Source organism: Eulemur rufifrons, chromosome 16, assembly GCF_041146395.1.
Source record: "Eulemur rufifrons isolate Redbay chromosome 16, OSU_ERuf_1, whole genome shotgun sequence".
NCBI classification, from domain to species: domain Eukaryota; kingdom Metazoa; phylum Chordata; class Mammalia; order Primates; family Lemuridae; genus Eulemur; species Eulemur rufifrons.
The window spans coordinates 54,349,753-54,367,752 of record NC_090998.1 but is presented as its reverse complement, the minus strand read 5'-3'; the positions used below and the strand labels follow the sequence as shown (position 1 = coordinate 54,367,752).

The window sequence follows — 18,000 nt, the reverse complement described above, 5'->3', positions numbered from 1 at the left end:
TTTTAAGTTTACGTTCCAAATAATGTTCCAATAATACAGACAGACCCCCCAAATTTTATCTATCTAGAAAATATTTTCAAGGCTCCTTAATGAAAAATCATCCCTCCTCCCTACTGCTCTTATAAAACTTATTACAGATTACTGGGTCTACCACAATATTTTCAGCAACTGAAAAACAAAGATTATGTTTTAATCATCTCTTCTGCCATTTATAGTTTACACCCATTTATGTAGAAAGCGCTAAGTAATTGTTTATGAAATTTCTTAATCTTCAAACACGCAAAACTTGACCTCATCACAGGGCCTTCTATTCCTTGTGCCTAGAAAACAATACCCCCGATTTTTGCATGGCTTTCTCCTTTTTCAGTTTCTGCTCAAATGACATTTCCCACAAAGAGGTCTTCTCTCAACCCTACTTAAAATAATTTATTTTCTTCCACCCCTAATCAACTGCCTGTACCCTTATCCTCTTTTATTTTCTTCATAGCAGTTACCAGTGTCTGAAATTGTGTTTACTTGTTTACTGTCTGTCTCTTCCTCCAGAATGTTAGTTTGATGATGGTGGAGACTTGTCTTTAAATTTAATTTAAATTATTTCTATCCAAATACTACTCAAAAACAAGTAAATTCTATGAATTTTGCATCTACAGAGAGAAGAAAGTCTTAACTTTTTAAATATAAAAAATTTTAGGTTGGAAGTGATCTTAGTAATCAAGTTTCCCCAAGTTTTCAAACTATGCTCTGCAATACCTTAGTGTTCACCAATTTGTGCTTTACAAATTCCCCAAAGCATTGCATCACAATGGTTTTACACATAAAAATCTATTTTAGGATACATGATAGATATACACACACACACACACACAAATGCATTATATATCAAACATAAACACTATGGAGACTAACTCAACTGCCAAGTTAACTAGTTTTGCTGCAGACCTCAAAGTTTGGCCTGACATATCTATGAAACTATGTATAATTTCTCATAAGTGTGCACAGATTAGAAAGGTTATAACTCTGATTTTTTTCTAATTTCAGGCTAAACATGTTCACTCACATAAAAATCACAAAAACTATACCCCTAAAGAAGTAGTGCTTTGTGCACTACTAAATCAAGCAAAGCAAAAGGCCTATGTGCCCAGCATATGATCTCCTCAGAATAACTGTGAAATAAGCAAGTAAAATGTAGCTGTGATATAGCATATTATTACTTATTCTCATTATATTATTTGTATAAGTTTTTAGTGTTTCTCAATGAATATTTGTTAACTTTAAAAAATATGAGCAGCTGCTGGATATTGCCAGAAAGTCAAGCTTGAAACAAAAATTTCCAACTACTACTCTCTTTCAAACTTCTCTATCAATTTAATTAAATATCCCGGATCCATAAGATGATCAAATGAAAACAAAAACAAATCTTCCATTTTACACCTACTTAATTTGATAAATCAGGATTTTCTCTATAGAGTAGCTCTAAAATAAATGAGAAATAAATTAGACTCTGAGTCCAGTCTAAGGATGAAATGGCCTTCGTATTTCCCAACTTCTAATTTTCAAACTGATTAGAACAGCTTGATTGTTCTGTTTATAAATGTAAATATTAAATTTATTTTAAAAGTAAACATCGAAATGACAACCATATAAAATTGAGATAATGTATATAAAAGTGCTCTTTGCAAACTGTAAAGTACTTAAAAGTATTTGGTAAAGCCAAAAAAAAACTAAGTCCTTTGAATGGCATGGTAAACTCAATGAATATTATATTTTACTAATCTATGAAAAACTCTTAAAAGCAGAAAACTAAATACAAAATTTGTTAAGTGGAATCAGCATTATCATTCACAATGTAAAAGGCAACACAAAAGTACCTTCCTGCCAGATATGACACAAAACCAAATGTTTCTCTCCCAAACATTGTGTTACATAATTAGTCATTACATTTTGTCCAGATGCTGATACAAAACGCAGCTATGCTTCAACATCTGAATACATAAATGGAAAACTGGTATGTCAATATGTTCAGAAAAAAGCATGTCTACTCATTGTTACCTAAATTGCCAGGACACATAATTTTCTCTAACTTATTTTATCATTCATTGGTATAGTAAAAATTTACTAAATGTGCATTTTTATCTACTTTCACATAAGAAGAGACATTTTCATTCAGTAAAAGCAGGGAAAGGATTGTTGTACTGAGTACTGGATCAAATTTCCTTTTTAAAATTATACAGTTTCTGTATCTCTAGTAGCTCTTAGTCATTAAAAGTCTCTGGAAAACATACAGGCAAGACATAAGATTCCTAAATTAGTAAGTTAAACATTAGCATGTCTACTAAATGCAATTCTGGGAGTCATTTACTCTGTTTTGATTTCTGTTGTCTCTAAAATGGGTATAAACTGGATCACAATCTCTCTGCCAAACCTTTAAAGACCAGATGTTTCCCAAAATTAGAATTTTTCAGATTTCAGAAAGTAAAATAGTACATATATCACATATGACATAATGCCCACCAGAGTGGTCTTGGCAGAACCTGTTATGAAACTCATTAACATTTGTGCATCAAAATGTTGGAAAATTAGGTTAGGAGGGAGAGTAACAGCAATGTTTAGGTTAAGTGGGATAATTTGAGCTGGCATTTCCCACCTCAATTGTTTAAAAATAATCAATTTTCAGAGTTTTTTGGATTTTGGACCTCCAATAAAGATAATATTAAATCATTCCTAATTTCCATAGCAACAATGGTATCCAAACTACAGAACTTCTACTTTATACTAACTTTTGGGCCACACACTAGGAGGAAAAGGGGGAAAAAACAACAACAACACAGAATTTAACTTCAAAAAGCACAAATCTAAAAGGAGCTCATGGTTAAGTAGTGGTAAACATACATTACCTTGTAAATACAAATACAAAATATCTCCTTCAACTAATGACCATAGCCATGCAAAATACAGGTCTGAATTTTCTGCCAGAAGCAAAACAGGGCTATTAATCACTCTGTTACTAACATTTTTACCCTAAATTCCATACCAAGGCTACACACAGTTCTCTAAGACGCTAGTTACCTGTTTTCCCATAGGCAATTAGGAAGCAAAACTGTAAGAAAGGATTAAGGGAAATGAAGAAATTAGAGGATGCCCTTCTCCCCATCTTTTCTAATTTGTTATTTCTCATCTGTGGATTGGGAAACAGAGCACTCTGACAGCATTAAGAGTCAAATGACAATCTGGCAACAGTTTGTCAGTTTACTTCAGTTTAATACATATTTATTGACAATCTACTAAGTATTATGTAGAAGGCACTAGAAATGTAAACATAAACAAGACAGAGCCAAACCTCTCAGGTACTCACAGTCTAGTGGACGTTATGGTGGAATGGAGAGATGGACAGTAAATTACAATACAGTGTGACATATTCAACAACACATGTTTGAAGAATAAAAACCAACAGAGTGGAAGGATTTGGGGAGTCAGGAAAAGTTTCATAAAGAAAGTAACACCAGAGAAGAGTTTTGAAGAATAAGTTGTTTATCAAGCAACAGAAAAGTGATAGTTAAAATACACTCTTCCATTCCCCTGCAACAAACACAACATACAAGAAAAGGTAAACTTTCAGGGTAAGTGGCAAACACGCACAAAATATCTAACTATATCTCAATGGACTTAGATCACGAGTCTAAGTATATACAATACTAAAGTGTCCAGAAAAGGAAAAATTTCCATTTTTTCTAGATACTTCACTTTGTTGCATTTCCATGTTATATAAGCCATGAGCTCTTGCCAAAAAATAAACATTGTAAATCATTTTATTACTTCATAAGCAGCACACTCCAACTGATATACCAAGACATTTAAGTCTGGTTTCAGAGAACAAGCTGTCAGAAAACACAGTAAGTATTCTATTTCCAGGTCATCCCTAATAGCATAAACAAGGTAAATAATTTGTCATGAGTTGTTAAAATAGAAATCAAAAGATGCCAAACAGAAAAACTAAAGAAATAAAAAATATATATATTAAACTGAAGAAGGGTTCAATAAACAGAACCAAGGTAAAAATTATAAAATAATTTTAAAAACTTAAAACCCTAATTTTCATTCTATTTCTTTTCAAAGGCAACCTTTCTGCAAGACATCAATTTCAGTACAGCTCTTTTCAAAATACCTAGTGTAAGTCACAATGAAATTCAATCCCTTAAGTATCACAGGTAGAAATCATCCTTAATAAGGAAGAATGGTCACCTGTATCATCAACCAGAATGGCTTCTATCATAGCACTAGATCCCTTGATCAATAATGCATGTAATTCCATTCAAACATTACAGTACAACTCAGATTAACTCTGTCTCTAAAATTGCCCTACCTGGTACCCCGGATCTTTTGCTTCTTTGTGTTACAAAATCCACTACAGATCCAGGTAACGAATAAAATCATAAATATTTAGTATCTTTTCCTAATACCGTATCAATATTTTCTTAAGTTGTCCTCAAATGCCTATTCAAGCAAGCACATGGGATCTTTAGAGTTTGTTTTTAAGTATGTGATCACAACAGAATGAACTTTCTACAGTTAAAAAAATTTTTAAGACGATCAAAAAATACTATCATCATTTTACATAGCTTTTATAGAGCAAAAAAATTATAAACTAAGTTCTTTTTACCAATCTATTAATGTCTACTCATTATTTCGTACATATGTGAAGCATAGATCTTCTTTATTTCTCTGTATTACCAGAAAATCTTATGAAGCAAATTTGATTTTACTAGAAAAGATAAAACTTTAGCTTCTTACAGGTTGTGAAAAATTCTGTAGTGGTCTTTCAAAATACAAGTACTTTTAATACCAATATCTACTAAAGAAATAAAAAACAGAACTGGGTCAGAAACTCACAAATCTCAAGTGTTTATTTACTTTTGAACAAAGAGAATTTTCAGGTTATAACTAATTGTAAAGCATTTTTGAAAAATCAGAAAGTAAATTAAACATCCAAAGCTATGCAGTAAAAACGAAGGTAATTAGCTCTTTAAGGAAGTATATCATTCTGAGTTTTATTTTATCTTCAAGATCAGGTACTTCTCAAACAAAAGTTTTATAAATCACTCACATACATGCATTTTGCCCTCATTCTTCCACCATACCAAATTTACATCAAACTAATGTATTATAGAAACCGAAAGTTTTTAAAGGCTGTATTTGTTGCTTGGTTAAACAGGCAATTCTCATCCCCCAAGATCAGATTATGTTACAGGTATCTCTATATTATATTCTTAGAACGAAAAGATTCTGCCAACAAATTATGTTTACATTATTTGTATTGATGAAGCCCTAATTAGAATGCAAAAAAAAGTAAAATATTATCTCACTTCCTGCATAAAATATAAAGTAGTCACAGAAATCACAATTCAAGCCCTCAGAAAAAATGGGGGAAAAGTGCCTGTTTAAAATTAAATGAAGATCTTACAAAATCAAGAAAGTGGATGGAGTAGGCGATGTTCTGTTTTTGTGTATTCTGTATTTCTTTTCCTTCATATTTAATAGTACAAAAAAAACTACAAACTAAACAGAAGTTCAACATACAGAGCTTACTAATTAATAATTTTGGTCTATTAAGAAACATTTCAATGAAAGGGTATAAACACTAACCATTTGAATGTAGACATTTTACCATTTCAGACCAAGGTAATTCTTAACCCTTTCAATCTGAGATAAAGTTACCTTCCAAAATTGGAAAAGAGATGCATTCATTGATGTTTGGGAAAGAACTGTTGTCAAATATACCAAATATTCCCAAACTCAACATAAACCTGGTAAGTAATAGATACTTTCAAATTTCTATCCCACTGCCCCACCCCATACTTTGTTATCTCCACTTAAGTTGCATGAAAAGGCATATCAAGAGTTACACTTATCATTCCCGAGCTCTAAAAATTCCTAATATCAAGCATGCCAGCAAATGTGTTCAACTTTGAGCATTAAATTCAAGTACGGCCTCTCTCGTGAACAGATTTTGTTAACTGAGTACTTTTCACCATCAGTGTGCTTAATTACTAGGAACTGTCCAGATGATTTAAAAAGGAGTAGGGTATTTTGACCAAGAGTTTTATAAATATGAAACAAAATATGTTAACACTTAGTCTCTGAATTATGAAAAGTGAAGATGTCTCCTAGGATTCGAAGGAAGTTGATGTCTAGGTTCCTTCCGAGAGGGTGGTACCCGTATATAAGACTTTGGTGGTAGTTAACAGGGCCTGGAATAAATGGTAATTCTAAAACCTTGGAAATACTTTTATAAAAGAAACTACAATCCGCTTTCGCTAAGGACCTAAACAGTTATCAAGAGTTAGAGGCTTTTTCCTGAACGGACAACAGTACCTCAATTTAAGAACTATGGGGGTCTTTTAACTCGACTCATTTCTTCTGGGAAACTTTTAAGTGAGACCTAAGATAGCAAAAGGTGGAGAGGCCCCAGCGGAAGTAGAAACCTAGGGCTTGCAACTTCACAGACAGAAGCGTCTCGGGTTCCTCCGCCGCCCCAGAACCATCCGGACTCAAGTCTACGACAATACGGAAGCTTCACCCTCCGGGTGCGGTGGCAGAGGCAACATCACAGTTGCACTCCTTCTCCCTCCACCATGCATAGCCTTCGGTATCCCAGGGCCTGGAGGCTCCTGAGGCCCGTTAGCCAGTCCAGTATCCCCCGTATTACACTTACACACACACAAACAGAAACACACAAGTGGCGGATGATGTGCGTGTACTAAGAATATGAAAAACCAGAGACCGCGGCAGCTACCAGGAAGGCGGCAGAGCCGTCTAAAGCGGGCCTGGGCTCCTCGGCCACCGCCACTGCCGCCTTCTCTTCTTCCCCAGGAAGCAGCGCGGCGGCAGCGGCTCCTCCGCGCTGGCGGGAGCCTGGGGAAGCAGAGTCTGGGGGAAACTCTGCCGCCCGCAGATGGGACCGGGCCTACGATCTAGAGCTGCCGCTGCAGCGGCCCGAGTACAGCGACGCTTTACGTCCCGTCCACCACCACCCCCATACACACCCCCTCCCTCCCTCCCTCCCTCCACCGCCGCCACCCCCCCTCCCCGCCCGCTCCGCTCTCCCTCTCTCGATTGGAGCCGAGACAAAAGCAACGGGAAGCGGCGGGCCGGGACGCTACCCGCGGACCCCGGGCGCCACCGGACCGGCCCCAGGGCATTCCCCCGCCTTGCGGGGACCCCAAATCCGCCGCCCCTGCCGCGCGCCCCGCTGCCAGACTTCCGAAAATTTGCCAAAAACTCACCGCATGAATTTTCTTGTCCCGCGGATCCAAGATGGCGACGTATCCACCGCGGAGGCTGCTGGGAGCAAGACCTTTACCCTCTGACCCCCGCCGTGACCCCCGTCGCTCCGGCTTCCCTCAAGGCGGCGGCAGGTGGGAGCGGCGATTGCCAAGCGGGCAGGGGTGGGGGTGGGTAGGCCGCTTCTGGCTTTCTTGCGAGAGGGTGGGGACAGGGACTTCACTCCCCCACCTCCGTCCCCGCGGTTTCACGTGTCTCTTACCGACTCACAAGGAAGCTCGGTGCTCCGCCGCCGTTACAGCGAACGGGGCCTCTGCAGCCGGTGCCATTTCACTGGGGCCAGGTTGCTTCGCACAAGACTCGGGCCCTGGGTCCGGGTTGGGGGTGGGGGCCCGTGGAGTCTAGGAGCGAGGATTGGTGAGGTGGCGTCAGTCTGCCCTCACCGGGACGCTGAGCGTGTGTGTGTTTGTGTTTGTGTTGGACACCGCGCCCCCGCACGTCCGTCTTCCCACTCCTCCCCTTCTCACTTCTACCACCTGGAGCAAATCTGACCACTCTCCTATTTCCTCCCTCAGCCCCTGCAAACTCCGGTGCTTTTGCGCGCACTTCCAGGGACCGGCGGCACGTCACCTTCACCTCCTGAGAAGTGAGTTCCCCTTTACTGAAACCATTGGTGTTTTCTACTAATCCCCCTTCTTCCTCTTTTTTTTTTTTTAACCTGATAGAAGTATATAATGGTTTTTAAAGTACTGTTGTTTGAACTTGCTCTAGCCAAATTAGGTTTATAGCACTTTCTCTAGCTTCCACTCCCCAGTCATTCACGTAAACTTGAGTGACCAACTTGGCCATCTGCAAGACCTTTTGAAATTATGGTGGCTTTGGTGGAAACCTAAAGGACTGAAGTCTCTGCTTTCTAGAAGAATAGTTGTCATTCAAAGTGAAATTAAACTTATTTCCTTTGCAGTAATTCCTCCTATTCGTTTGCATGTATGTTTTGGAATTGTGTCGTTTCATAATGTGAAAATTGTTATTCCCATTTGAGTGATAGCACGTATTAATGTAAAGTAAAATTTGAATTAAATAAAATTTCTACCCCCCTTGGTTGGTTGTTTCATAAAATCACCTTTTCCTTCCCAAAGAAATCACTATAGTCCAATTTAAATTTATCATTGAAAGCCAAAAGCAAGAAATAGCAAGAAAAATAGCATATTATAAAACAAAAGGTAACTCATGTTTTTTAATGTAAAGTATATTTTGATATATCAGCACATAGTGTGTGAATTTATTTAAACTCCGGATGGTGCTGGTGTAGCTAGTAGAAAATGTTCTGCCTGGTTATTCATTTCATCAAACATTCTTCTTCGCTGTGTTTTTTACTGAAGGAAAATTCAAGGAAGAACAACATATATCTTTATGTCCTCCTCTTCCTTTCTCCTCCCATTTCCTAAACAGTTCCTTCCTGCCTCTTCTGCTTTCTTATGTTAACATCTACAGCCATAAATTGGTGTTTTAAAAGACTGGATATGCCTCTGTGTATATGTAATACATATGCATTACTGAGCACCTAATCTAGCTGTTAATAATTTGAAAGTTTATTAATAGTTTGGGGCCACAAGATGGAGTGATAAAAATAGGATATACTTATATGTATATACTGATACCAAGTATTATTAAGACTTTACCATTCTAATCTAGTAGTTTATACATAAGACTTTGTTAAGGCCAAAAAATGGACCTCATTCTCACCATCCTTACATTTACTCAAAAAAGCACATTTTAAATAGAATAACACTGGTAAAGTTGGAGAAATCACTCCCAAAGAGAACAATCTGATTTGAGAGTTTTATTACCTTGGGTATTTTACTGAAAGAGATAAACATTTTCATAATGTGTAGAGTAGGTGTGTTAGGAAAAAATACACTGATACTATCTGATAATAGTATTTCACTATTTGATAATACTTTCATGATTGCTAAGCACTATTTAGGATGAATTCACTTTAAGCTTTGTTCAAGAACAAGTTAATTTCCTATTGTGCCAAATCTATTATAAATTTATAAAATTTAATACCTACCTTAGTGTTTTAGATATTAAATGAACTAACATTTGTTAAGGGCTTATATTTATGATTTTGTAGTGAGCAGTCAATAAATGGGACATTTTTAAAATTGTCCTGTTGCATCAAAAGGTTCATCTTTATTGCTCATGTTGATCAGATTTGCCCCTATGGTAGTTTGATTTTTGTTTTTTTAACTATCCACTTTGATAGATTTTCTTACTCTTACTTGGAAAAGCAGTCCATACTAATAGATAATGTGTTGTGTGTTTTCAAAATACGTATTAAGGTAGTAAGTTCTTATTACATCTTATAGAAAAATTACAGACTTGGATTGAGAAAAAAATACTTTATTAAGGGAAGAATGAGTTTGTATATAACTTACAGAAGAGGAAGGCCTTCCATTTTTAGAAAGGTATAGACTGCTGAAAATTTTGCGTGGCAAGGAATAAAACGGACAGGTATCTATAATTTAATATGTATGAAATAACATTTGAATCCCCCTTATTCATTCCCTAAGCCTGCTCCTCTTCTAGTCTTCCTGATTTCCATAAATAGTACTTTCATTCACTTGCTCAGGCGTAAAACTAGGAGTCTTCTATGATTCCTCACACTTTACATCCAACTAATCAGCCAGTACCATCAATTCTTCCTTACAAATATATTCTGAATTCAGCTATTTCTCATCACTTCTGATGCTACCACCCTGTGTGAGCCACTATCATCTCTTGCTGAACCACAGCAATATCCACACTATCTATTTTGACTTTTCCCTGCACACTCATGAAAATTTTCCCATTCAAACCATTCTCTATATACCAGCCAGAGCAATCATTTTAAATCATTCTAAAATCTTCATTAGGTGATGCCTCTTCCTTGTTTAAAACCCTCCAGTAGCTTCCCTATGCAGACACAATGAAATCCAAGTTCCTTACCATGGCCTTCAGGACTGGATAATCTGGCTCCTGGCTATCTCTCCAATTTCATCTTGTTCTTAGCCTTCTCGTTGCCTCCTTTCTGTTTTTGTCATATACCGAACTTTTTCCAGTCTGTAGCAGAGACTGTTAGTTGTTTCAAAAAATTCCTTCATTTTTTCATAGTAAATAAACATGGACACATGGCTACCCAGAATAAAGACTATATTTTCCAGCCTTGTAGCTGTGTAATAGTGCTGGTAGATACAGCATGTCACACCCTTCCAGCACTTTCCTTAAAAGAGTCAGTATACACCTTCGGTCCTTTGCTGCTTTTACTCTTCCTATATCCTATACCCTGGAATGCAGATGTGATGATTTGAAACTCTAGCTGCCAGTTTGGGCTATATGCAAGTTCTCTCATCCTAGAGATTGCAAAACTTAAGCTGGTAGAAACCAGGGTCCTTGAGGACTTTGTGAATCATAGCACCATGCCAGCCTTGCACTCTTTAGCTTCAGATTTTGATGTGAAAAAAAAAGTAACCATCTATAATATCTTATTAAAGCCACTATTCTGGGTCCCTTGTTATAATTGAACTTAATCTTAACTGATATTCTGTCTAAGGGCCTTCGCACTTGCTATTTTTTCCTGCCTAGACTGCGATTATTTATTGTATTTTACCTAGACAGTAAGTCAATTTAAAACTTACGTATAATGAGCTGATACATTTTTGCTGGCAATGAAAATTTAACTGAAATCTGTTAAAAAAAAAAAAAGACATTGATTAAATACTAAAATGATAGCAAGAATGAATTATGTATACCCAGCAGATCAATGAAAGAATTATTTGTGCCTCTTAAATAGTAATGGCCTTAGTGATAGTGATTCAAGTACTTTATATTAACCTGTTTTTTAAGTGAGGAACATATACTGAAAATACATTCAGTAGAAATGAAAGTGAAATAACAAGATGATGATTGTAAAGTATTATATATAGACCCCAAGAAAATCTTGGGCCTGGAAGAGACAATCTAAAAATGCTCTACTTCAGGCTGATTCCATTCTATAATTCTTGCTCTCAGAACTGTTTTTATGTTTAACCTAAAATTTTCCCATTGCTTTTTTTTCATTTCTTGAAACTTCATATTGCAGATTTTTCATGGATAAAGTACAGAGCTGAGCAATTTTTTTCTACAAAATTACAGTATGTGTTTACTCAATTTTTTTTGTTTTTTTTTTTTTAGCACTGCCCACTATGCACTCAAAGTTTACTCAATTTTGTATTGCTAATAGAACACAGTTTGTAAAAGAATCCCCTTAAGGACTGAAGGTGTAGAGTATGCTGCAATATTCAAGAAATACGCTAAAAATGAGCATATAAACCTATATCTGTACCAACAGTTCTGAATGCTTGCAAATATCTATCATGATACAGGGAAAAAAATGAATAAAAGGAAATACAGTTCATTCCTGAAAGGGTTAAACAGAAACCCTAATATATTGTTTCTAACCATCCATTGCACGTCACAGTGCTTGAAAACAAAAGTCAAAAGTCTGGCACGGAAAATTACACACATTTGTTCAGTACACATTAGAAACACAGCAGCTTTTGAAATCAAAAGTAAGTAACTTGGTTAATAATTGAAGAGCATTTTGTTTCAAAAAGGAACCCCCTGTGGATTATCTGGTTAAACGTGAATAGTTAGATTAGTTCTCTAAAACTTCATTAGAAATTTTCTGTGAGGATATAGATGATACCAGTTTCATTTAAACAAAATGGTTACAATCACAAGTCTGTGCAGTAAGAATGACAAATATTTCAGTAATTACCAGGATGCCTTAAGTTGCCAAAACTTAAGAAAAGTCAGCAACAAGTTAAATACGCTAGTGCTCAACTCTGAAATCCTTTAATATATAAAGGGCATAAAGCCTTTAGCTTGCCTTCCCAATCCATGTGACAAATTCCGTAGCACAAATAAAAAGGTTTGGTTTCTATGCATACTTTTAGAAATTGCATAGGCTCATGAAAGCATAAGATCTAAAACAAAAACAAAACCTGGGACATAGGTACTTTAACTGATGTATTGACCATTCTGATGCTAATGGTTGGTGCAAAAGTAATTACGGTTTTGGTCTTGTTGAAATTTGCTGTTTGATATTGGAATACATTCTTAGATGTGGCTATGTTATACATCATTTTAATGTGTATTTCTCACTTTATGTTTTTTTGCTAATGACTTATTACTTGCTGTTTATTTTATATTTATTTTAGACTATGGAAATGATGTTAGACAAAAAGCAAATTTGAGCGATTTTCTTTTTCGAGTTCAAAATGGGTTGTAAAGTAGCAGAAACAACTCACATCATCAACAACGCATTTGGTCCAGGAACTGCTAATGAACTTACAGTGCAGTGGTGGTTCAAGAAGTTTTGCAAAGGAGACAAGAGTCTTAAAGATGAGGAGTACTGTGTCCGCCCATTAGAAGTTGATAACGACCAATTGAAAGCAATCATTGAAGCTGATCCTCTTAAAACTACATGAAAAGTTGCCATAGAACTCAGCGTCAACCATTGTACAGTTGTTCAGCAGTTGAAGCAAAATGGAAAGGTGAAAAAGTTCAATAAGGGAGTGCTTCGTGAGCTGACTGAAAATAAAAAAAAAAATCATTGTTTTGAAGTGTCATCTTCTCGTCTTGTACGAAACAAAAATGAACCATTTGGATCTCATACAACAACCAGTGACAACCAGCTCAGTGGTTTAGATCTTATATGACAACCGGCGATGACCAGCTCAGTGGTTGGACTGAGTGTAAGTTCCAGAGCACTTCCCAAAGCCACACTTGCACCAAAAAAAGGTCATGGTCACTGTTTCGTGGTCTGCTGCTGGTCTGATCTACTACAGCTTTCTGAATCCTGGCAAAACCATTACATCTGAGAAGTATGCTCAGCAAATTGATGATACACACCAAAACCTGCAACACCAACAGCCAGCGTTAATCAACAGAAAGGGCCCAATTCTTCTCCACCCAACCGCAGGTTGCACAACCAAGGCTTCAAAAGTTGAACGAATTGAGCTATGAAGTTTTGCCTCATCCACCATATTCACCTGACCTCTCGCCAGCCAACTCCCACTTCAAGCATTTCAACAACTTTTTGCAGAGAGAACGCTTCCACAACCAGCAGAATGCAGAAAGTGCTTTCCAAGAGTTCGTGGAATCCTGCAGCACAGATTTTTATGCTACAGGAATAAACAAACTTATTTCTCGTTGGCAAAAATGTGTTGATTGCAATGGTTCCTATTTGGATTAATAAAAATATGTTTGAGCCTAAAAAAGTTACAGAGTCCTTAGGACAATAAATGGCCAACATCTCTAATATCAACTGTCATTTCAGGGAGGGGGACATGTTCCATTGTACACATTCCTTTGAGATCACTTTGTGGCTCTAAATCTCTTATACAGATTGAGGTCACTGTTTACTTATAAAAGCATTTTATATTGATTGAGGGTCTTTATTAAAACTTCAGTCTTTTGTGAAATCTCATGATGACTATAGTGACATTATATCAAACACATAACCGGAATATGTTTATGCTCAAATACTTCAAGCAACATTTGATGCTTAAAAAACCAAAGTGACAGTGAAAATAAAGTAAAATAAAAGTATCTGGACAGTTCCCTGGAGTTTATTGTATAAGGATCTCTCCTATAACTGGGAGTTTCCAAGCTTTGCATTATTTTCATGGCACTCTTCTGAACTCTGTAAATTTTCTATATCCCTAGTGAATTGTACTCCAGATATGAACATGAAAGTATGTTTTTAATGTAACCAGTTTTGAAAATAATAAATGCTTCATCACCTTAATACTATGTTCTGACTCAGTATTAGTCGTTCATAATAAAAATGTAATTGAATCTCAGTTATGTGCCAGGCATTGTGTTTTGTCTCTGAGAGAGAGGAAAAACCAAATGTTTTTTTCCTGTTCTCACATACCACTCAACACAACACTTCTAACACAAAATGCAGGGGCAGTGGGGTTCCCACACACACAATCAGTTCTCCAGTGGACGTCAGCTGGGTGTCTCTAACTCATTCTGACATAGTCTATCTGGAGATACCATCAAATTCCACAGGTTGAGGGCTCAGTTCCACAAGACTGCCCCCCACTTCTGAAGCGAGTAGTGGTAGGCTGTCATCTATATTTCTGACCAAGTGGCCATAAATCAGGATTCCCATGACCCTTCCTTGGGTTTGATTAATTCGCTAGAGTGGCTAACAACTCAGAGAAACACTTCACCCATATCTTATAAAGGATACAGGTGAACAGGTAAATGGAAGATCTGCATAGAGCGAGGTGTAGCAGAGAGACACGAAGGTTCCATGCCTTCTACAGGCAGGCCACCTTCCAGGAACCTCCAAGTGTTCAGCTATCTGGAAGCTCTTCAAACCCTGTTCTCTTGGATTTTTATGGAGACTTCATTAGGTAGGCATGATTGATTATATCATTGGCCATTGGTGATCACTAACCTTCAGCCCCTCTCCCTTCCCTGGAAGTATTGGGGCAGCTGAAAGTTCCAAACCTCTAATTATGTGGTTGGTTCCCCTAGCAGCCAGCCCCCATCCTGAGGCTATCCAGGAGTTCACCAGGAGTCATCTCAATGGAACAAAAGACTCCTATCATCCAGGAAATTTCAAGGAGTTTAGGAGATCTGTGTCAGGAACCAGGGGTCAAAGACCAAATAGAACAAAAGATTCTTCAGGTGCCCCAATGTAGAAGAATTTTAGGGAGCTCTGTGCCAGGAACCAGGGACAAAGGCTTTAAATTACATATATATACATATATATATATATAAAATAAATCACAACGTTGCATTGTTATTTAGTTCTCAAGAAAACTATGCGATGTAGGTATAATAATATAGTTTCCCCCATCTGCTTGTATGCTGCATGTGTGTAGCAGATGACACAGTTTAAACTTGTGGCCATATTTTCCGCTTTAAGTATCCTTGTCCATATATTGAATTTCTCTCCATTACTCATCACCTTCAGAATTGATGACAGCAATATTAAAGCCACTGAATATTCTGAACTGAACATTAAAGATATTACTCCAGTGTTTTCATGGATCACTATCATCTATAAAAATAGCCTAAAAGGAGAAGCAAAATAAATGAGGTAACCAGTGGGAAGAATACAAGATGCTTGGACTTCAGAAAGTGACAGTAACAAACCAGCACAAGAAAACCTCTAACAACAGCAATTAGAGATAAGAGGTCAATATTGGCCTGAAAATGATTATATTAATAGTTATCACTTAATTTGGCATATACTAAATTATAAGCACCATAATTACATGATTTCACTCAGAATTTATAACATTTCTGTGAGATAAGTAGTATTTGCATTTTACAAATGAAGAAATGGAGGCTTTGAGATTGCCTTAGATTACACATACAGAGATTGGAATGCAGGTCTTCTAACTCCAGAGCCCAGAACCTGTTCTCTTTTCTTTTCCTTCTTTTTTAAAAGTATTTTTAAAATATTGTATGTAATATTTTTGTATATCCATTTTTCTGGGGAGAGAGTCCATAAATTTCGTACAATTCTCAAAGAGGTTCCCAGTGAAAAAAGAAAAACGTCTAAAAACCACTTAAACTCCCTACTGTAAGTTTAGTACACTTATAATGGGGAGGAAAGTAACTCTGTTAACAGTTAATTGAATGTTGAGAATATGGAGAACTTAGGTATGTGATTAAAATTGATTGAACTATTGAGTTCCTATTACGTACCAGCCTTGCAGCTTATATTCTTTCTCAATCTTAAGTAATATAGGAACACCTTTTAAGAATTGTTATGAATACCCAGTGTGATTAGTTATTTTTATTATAAAGTTACCCTAATATGTGCAAATAGAAAACTAGTTGTAAACTTACACTTTTAGCTCTTTTTAAACTACTAAACTGGAAAAAATTAGGAATGAAAACTAAAATTTAATATTAATAACACAATTTTAATGTAACAATATTGTTTTGCTGAGCCTAAGTCACCATTAGAAGTTAATATAGCACATGTTTATTGGAATTTGAGATACCTATATTGCTACTGAATTTTTCCTCCAGTTTTTTGTATTATAATTTTTTTTAAACCTCTGTTCCAGAAGTAAGCAATCACAATATTTGGCCTTTACCCAGCATGAATGCATCATTCGTTTATTCTTTATTGTAACCCAAGGTAATTTACATTATATAGTTTGTTGGTGTTTTTAATATGTTAATATATGTGTCCCTAAGTACTTTAGTTCTTTTCTGTTGAAGATTTCAATCAATATCTCACAAAACCACAAGCTATCTAACTATACTTGATGAATTGGACTAAAAAGCCTGAATTTTGAGTTTCTGTACATAGAGGTTGAGCACTCTCTACCATCAACTTTGTTAAAGGAATTGACATGGGATGTAAATTGGATATCAGAAGATATTTCGAACAGGCCTGAATAACAGATATTTCTCTTATTCTCTTAGGACTAGGGTTTTACCAATACCTTAAGTAAGGACTGGCTAACACTGAATATCACACAAATACTATAGTTAAAGCTGAATCTTTTTATAGATACATTTATAATGTGATATGGAGAGAGAGTTTTCTCATTGCCCTATGATTGTGATTATGCTCCAAAGCTGAGAATAAAATACTTTAAATGCTTCATACTCTGAGTTAAAATAACTTTGAATAACTCCATAGTCTTAGCTGAGTAGTGTTACAACCAGCCCTATTAACCACCACCACTACCACTTCTACCCACCCTTAGGCAAAAAAAAAAAAAGGTAAGTTCGAAAGATAAGGAGGAGGCCTTTTGGAGAAGCAGTATTTGTAGACAAAGGCTCTTCCCAATATGTAGTTGGAGTGGGGGAGGGGCTTACCTGAAGAGAATCACTTCTAAAGATTGGGATTATTAAAAGAAGGGAAGACACATTTCTTTTCTCTGTTGGATGTTTGCTTGGCCAGGGGTGTGCTGAACTCCTAGAGCTATCTGGGTAAAAAGAATTTGAAAGTGATGATAGATTGAGAGAGGCCAGGACAGCAGGAAAGTGGCCTTCATGCCCACCATGTAGTGTGGCAAGAATAACGGAGATTCTCATGGGTGATATAAACACAAGGGAAAGTAGGTGAGCTTGAGCCATTTTATCAGTATGAAGACTGACCACAGCAATAGGAAACCCCTACAGCAAGAGGAATGAAAGGGGTTCAGTAAGCAGGTTCCAGATAACCACCATCAGGAAACTAAGTAATGGGAAGTCCGTGCCAGCTCCCTCAGAAAAGCTTCATCGGATATCTAGCGTTTGGACACTTACACAGAGGTTATCAATATCCAGTTAATGAAGATTACATCTTCACCCAATTAGGTAAGAAAACAATTGTCCTTTTCTTTCTCCCTTCCTTCTGCCACAAATCAAGAGCACTGAGCCTAGAAGAGGTAAGAGAAGCAGGTGTCTGGGAGCCAGGTTTCTTCTGGAGAGTTTCCAAGTCACTAGATCTCTCCCTTCCTGGGGGTGTGTGAGGTGGGAGAAAAAGGTGAGAAGAGCTTTGAACTGAGGTGGAGATTGAAGCTTTAAAGTTCCCAAGATGATTCTTTAATCTTAGATAGTGATTGTTCTAATAATGTGGCTGAAAATCATTGCATCTATGAAAGATATCACTAAAAGAGCCATCACTCCTTTTTCCTGTTTGATTTAAAAAATTAAGTAAGGTCA

General features: G+C 36.7%; 1 protein-coding gene across 10 annotated transcripts in view; it reads right to left on the bottom strand.

Moving 5' to 3' along the window:
• The window catches only part of CNOT2 (CCR4-NOT transcription complex subunit 2), a 101,152-nt gene extending 93,727 nt beyond the window's left edge, over positions 1-7,425 (bottom strand). For 6 of the 10 annotated variants that reach the window (XM_069491581.1, XM_069491580.1, XM_069491579.1 and 3 more), the window contains exon 1: positions 7,281-7,340. Coding sequence is in view for 1 of the 10 variants with exons in the window: in XM_069491576.1 (XP_069347677.1) it covers positions 7,281-7,285 (5 nt within the window). In the remaining 9 variants the exon portion in view is untranslated. Of the gene's footprint in view, positions 1-6,574; positions 7,012-7,280 lie in introns of those variants that run through there. The other 4 variants (XM_069491577.1, XM_069491585.1, XM_069491576.1 and 1 more) reach the window with 4 other exon arrangements.
• Between the last annotated feature and the right edge of the window lie 10,575 nt (positions 7,426-18,000).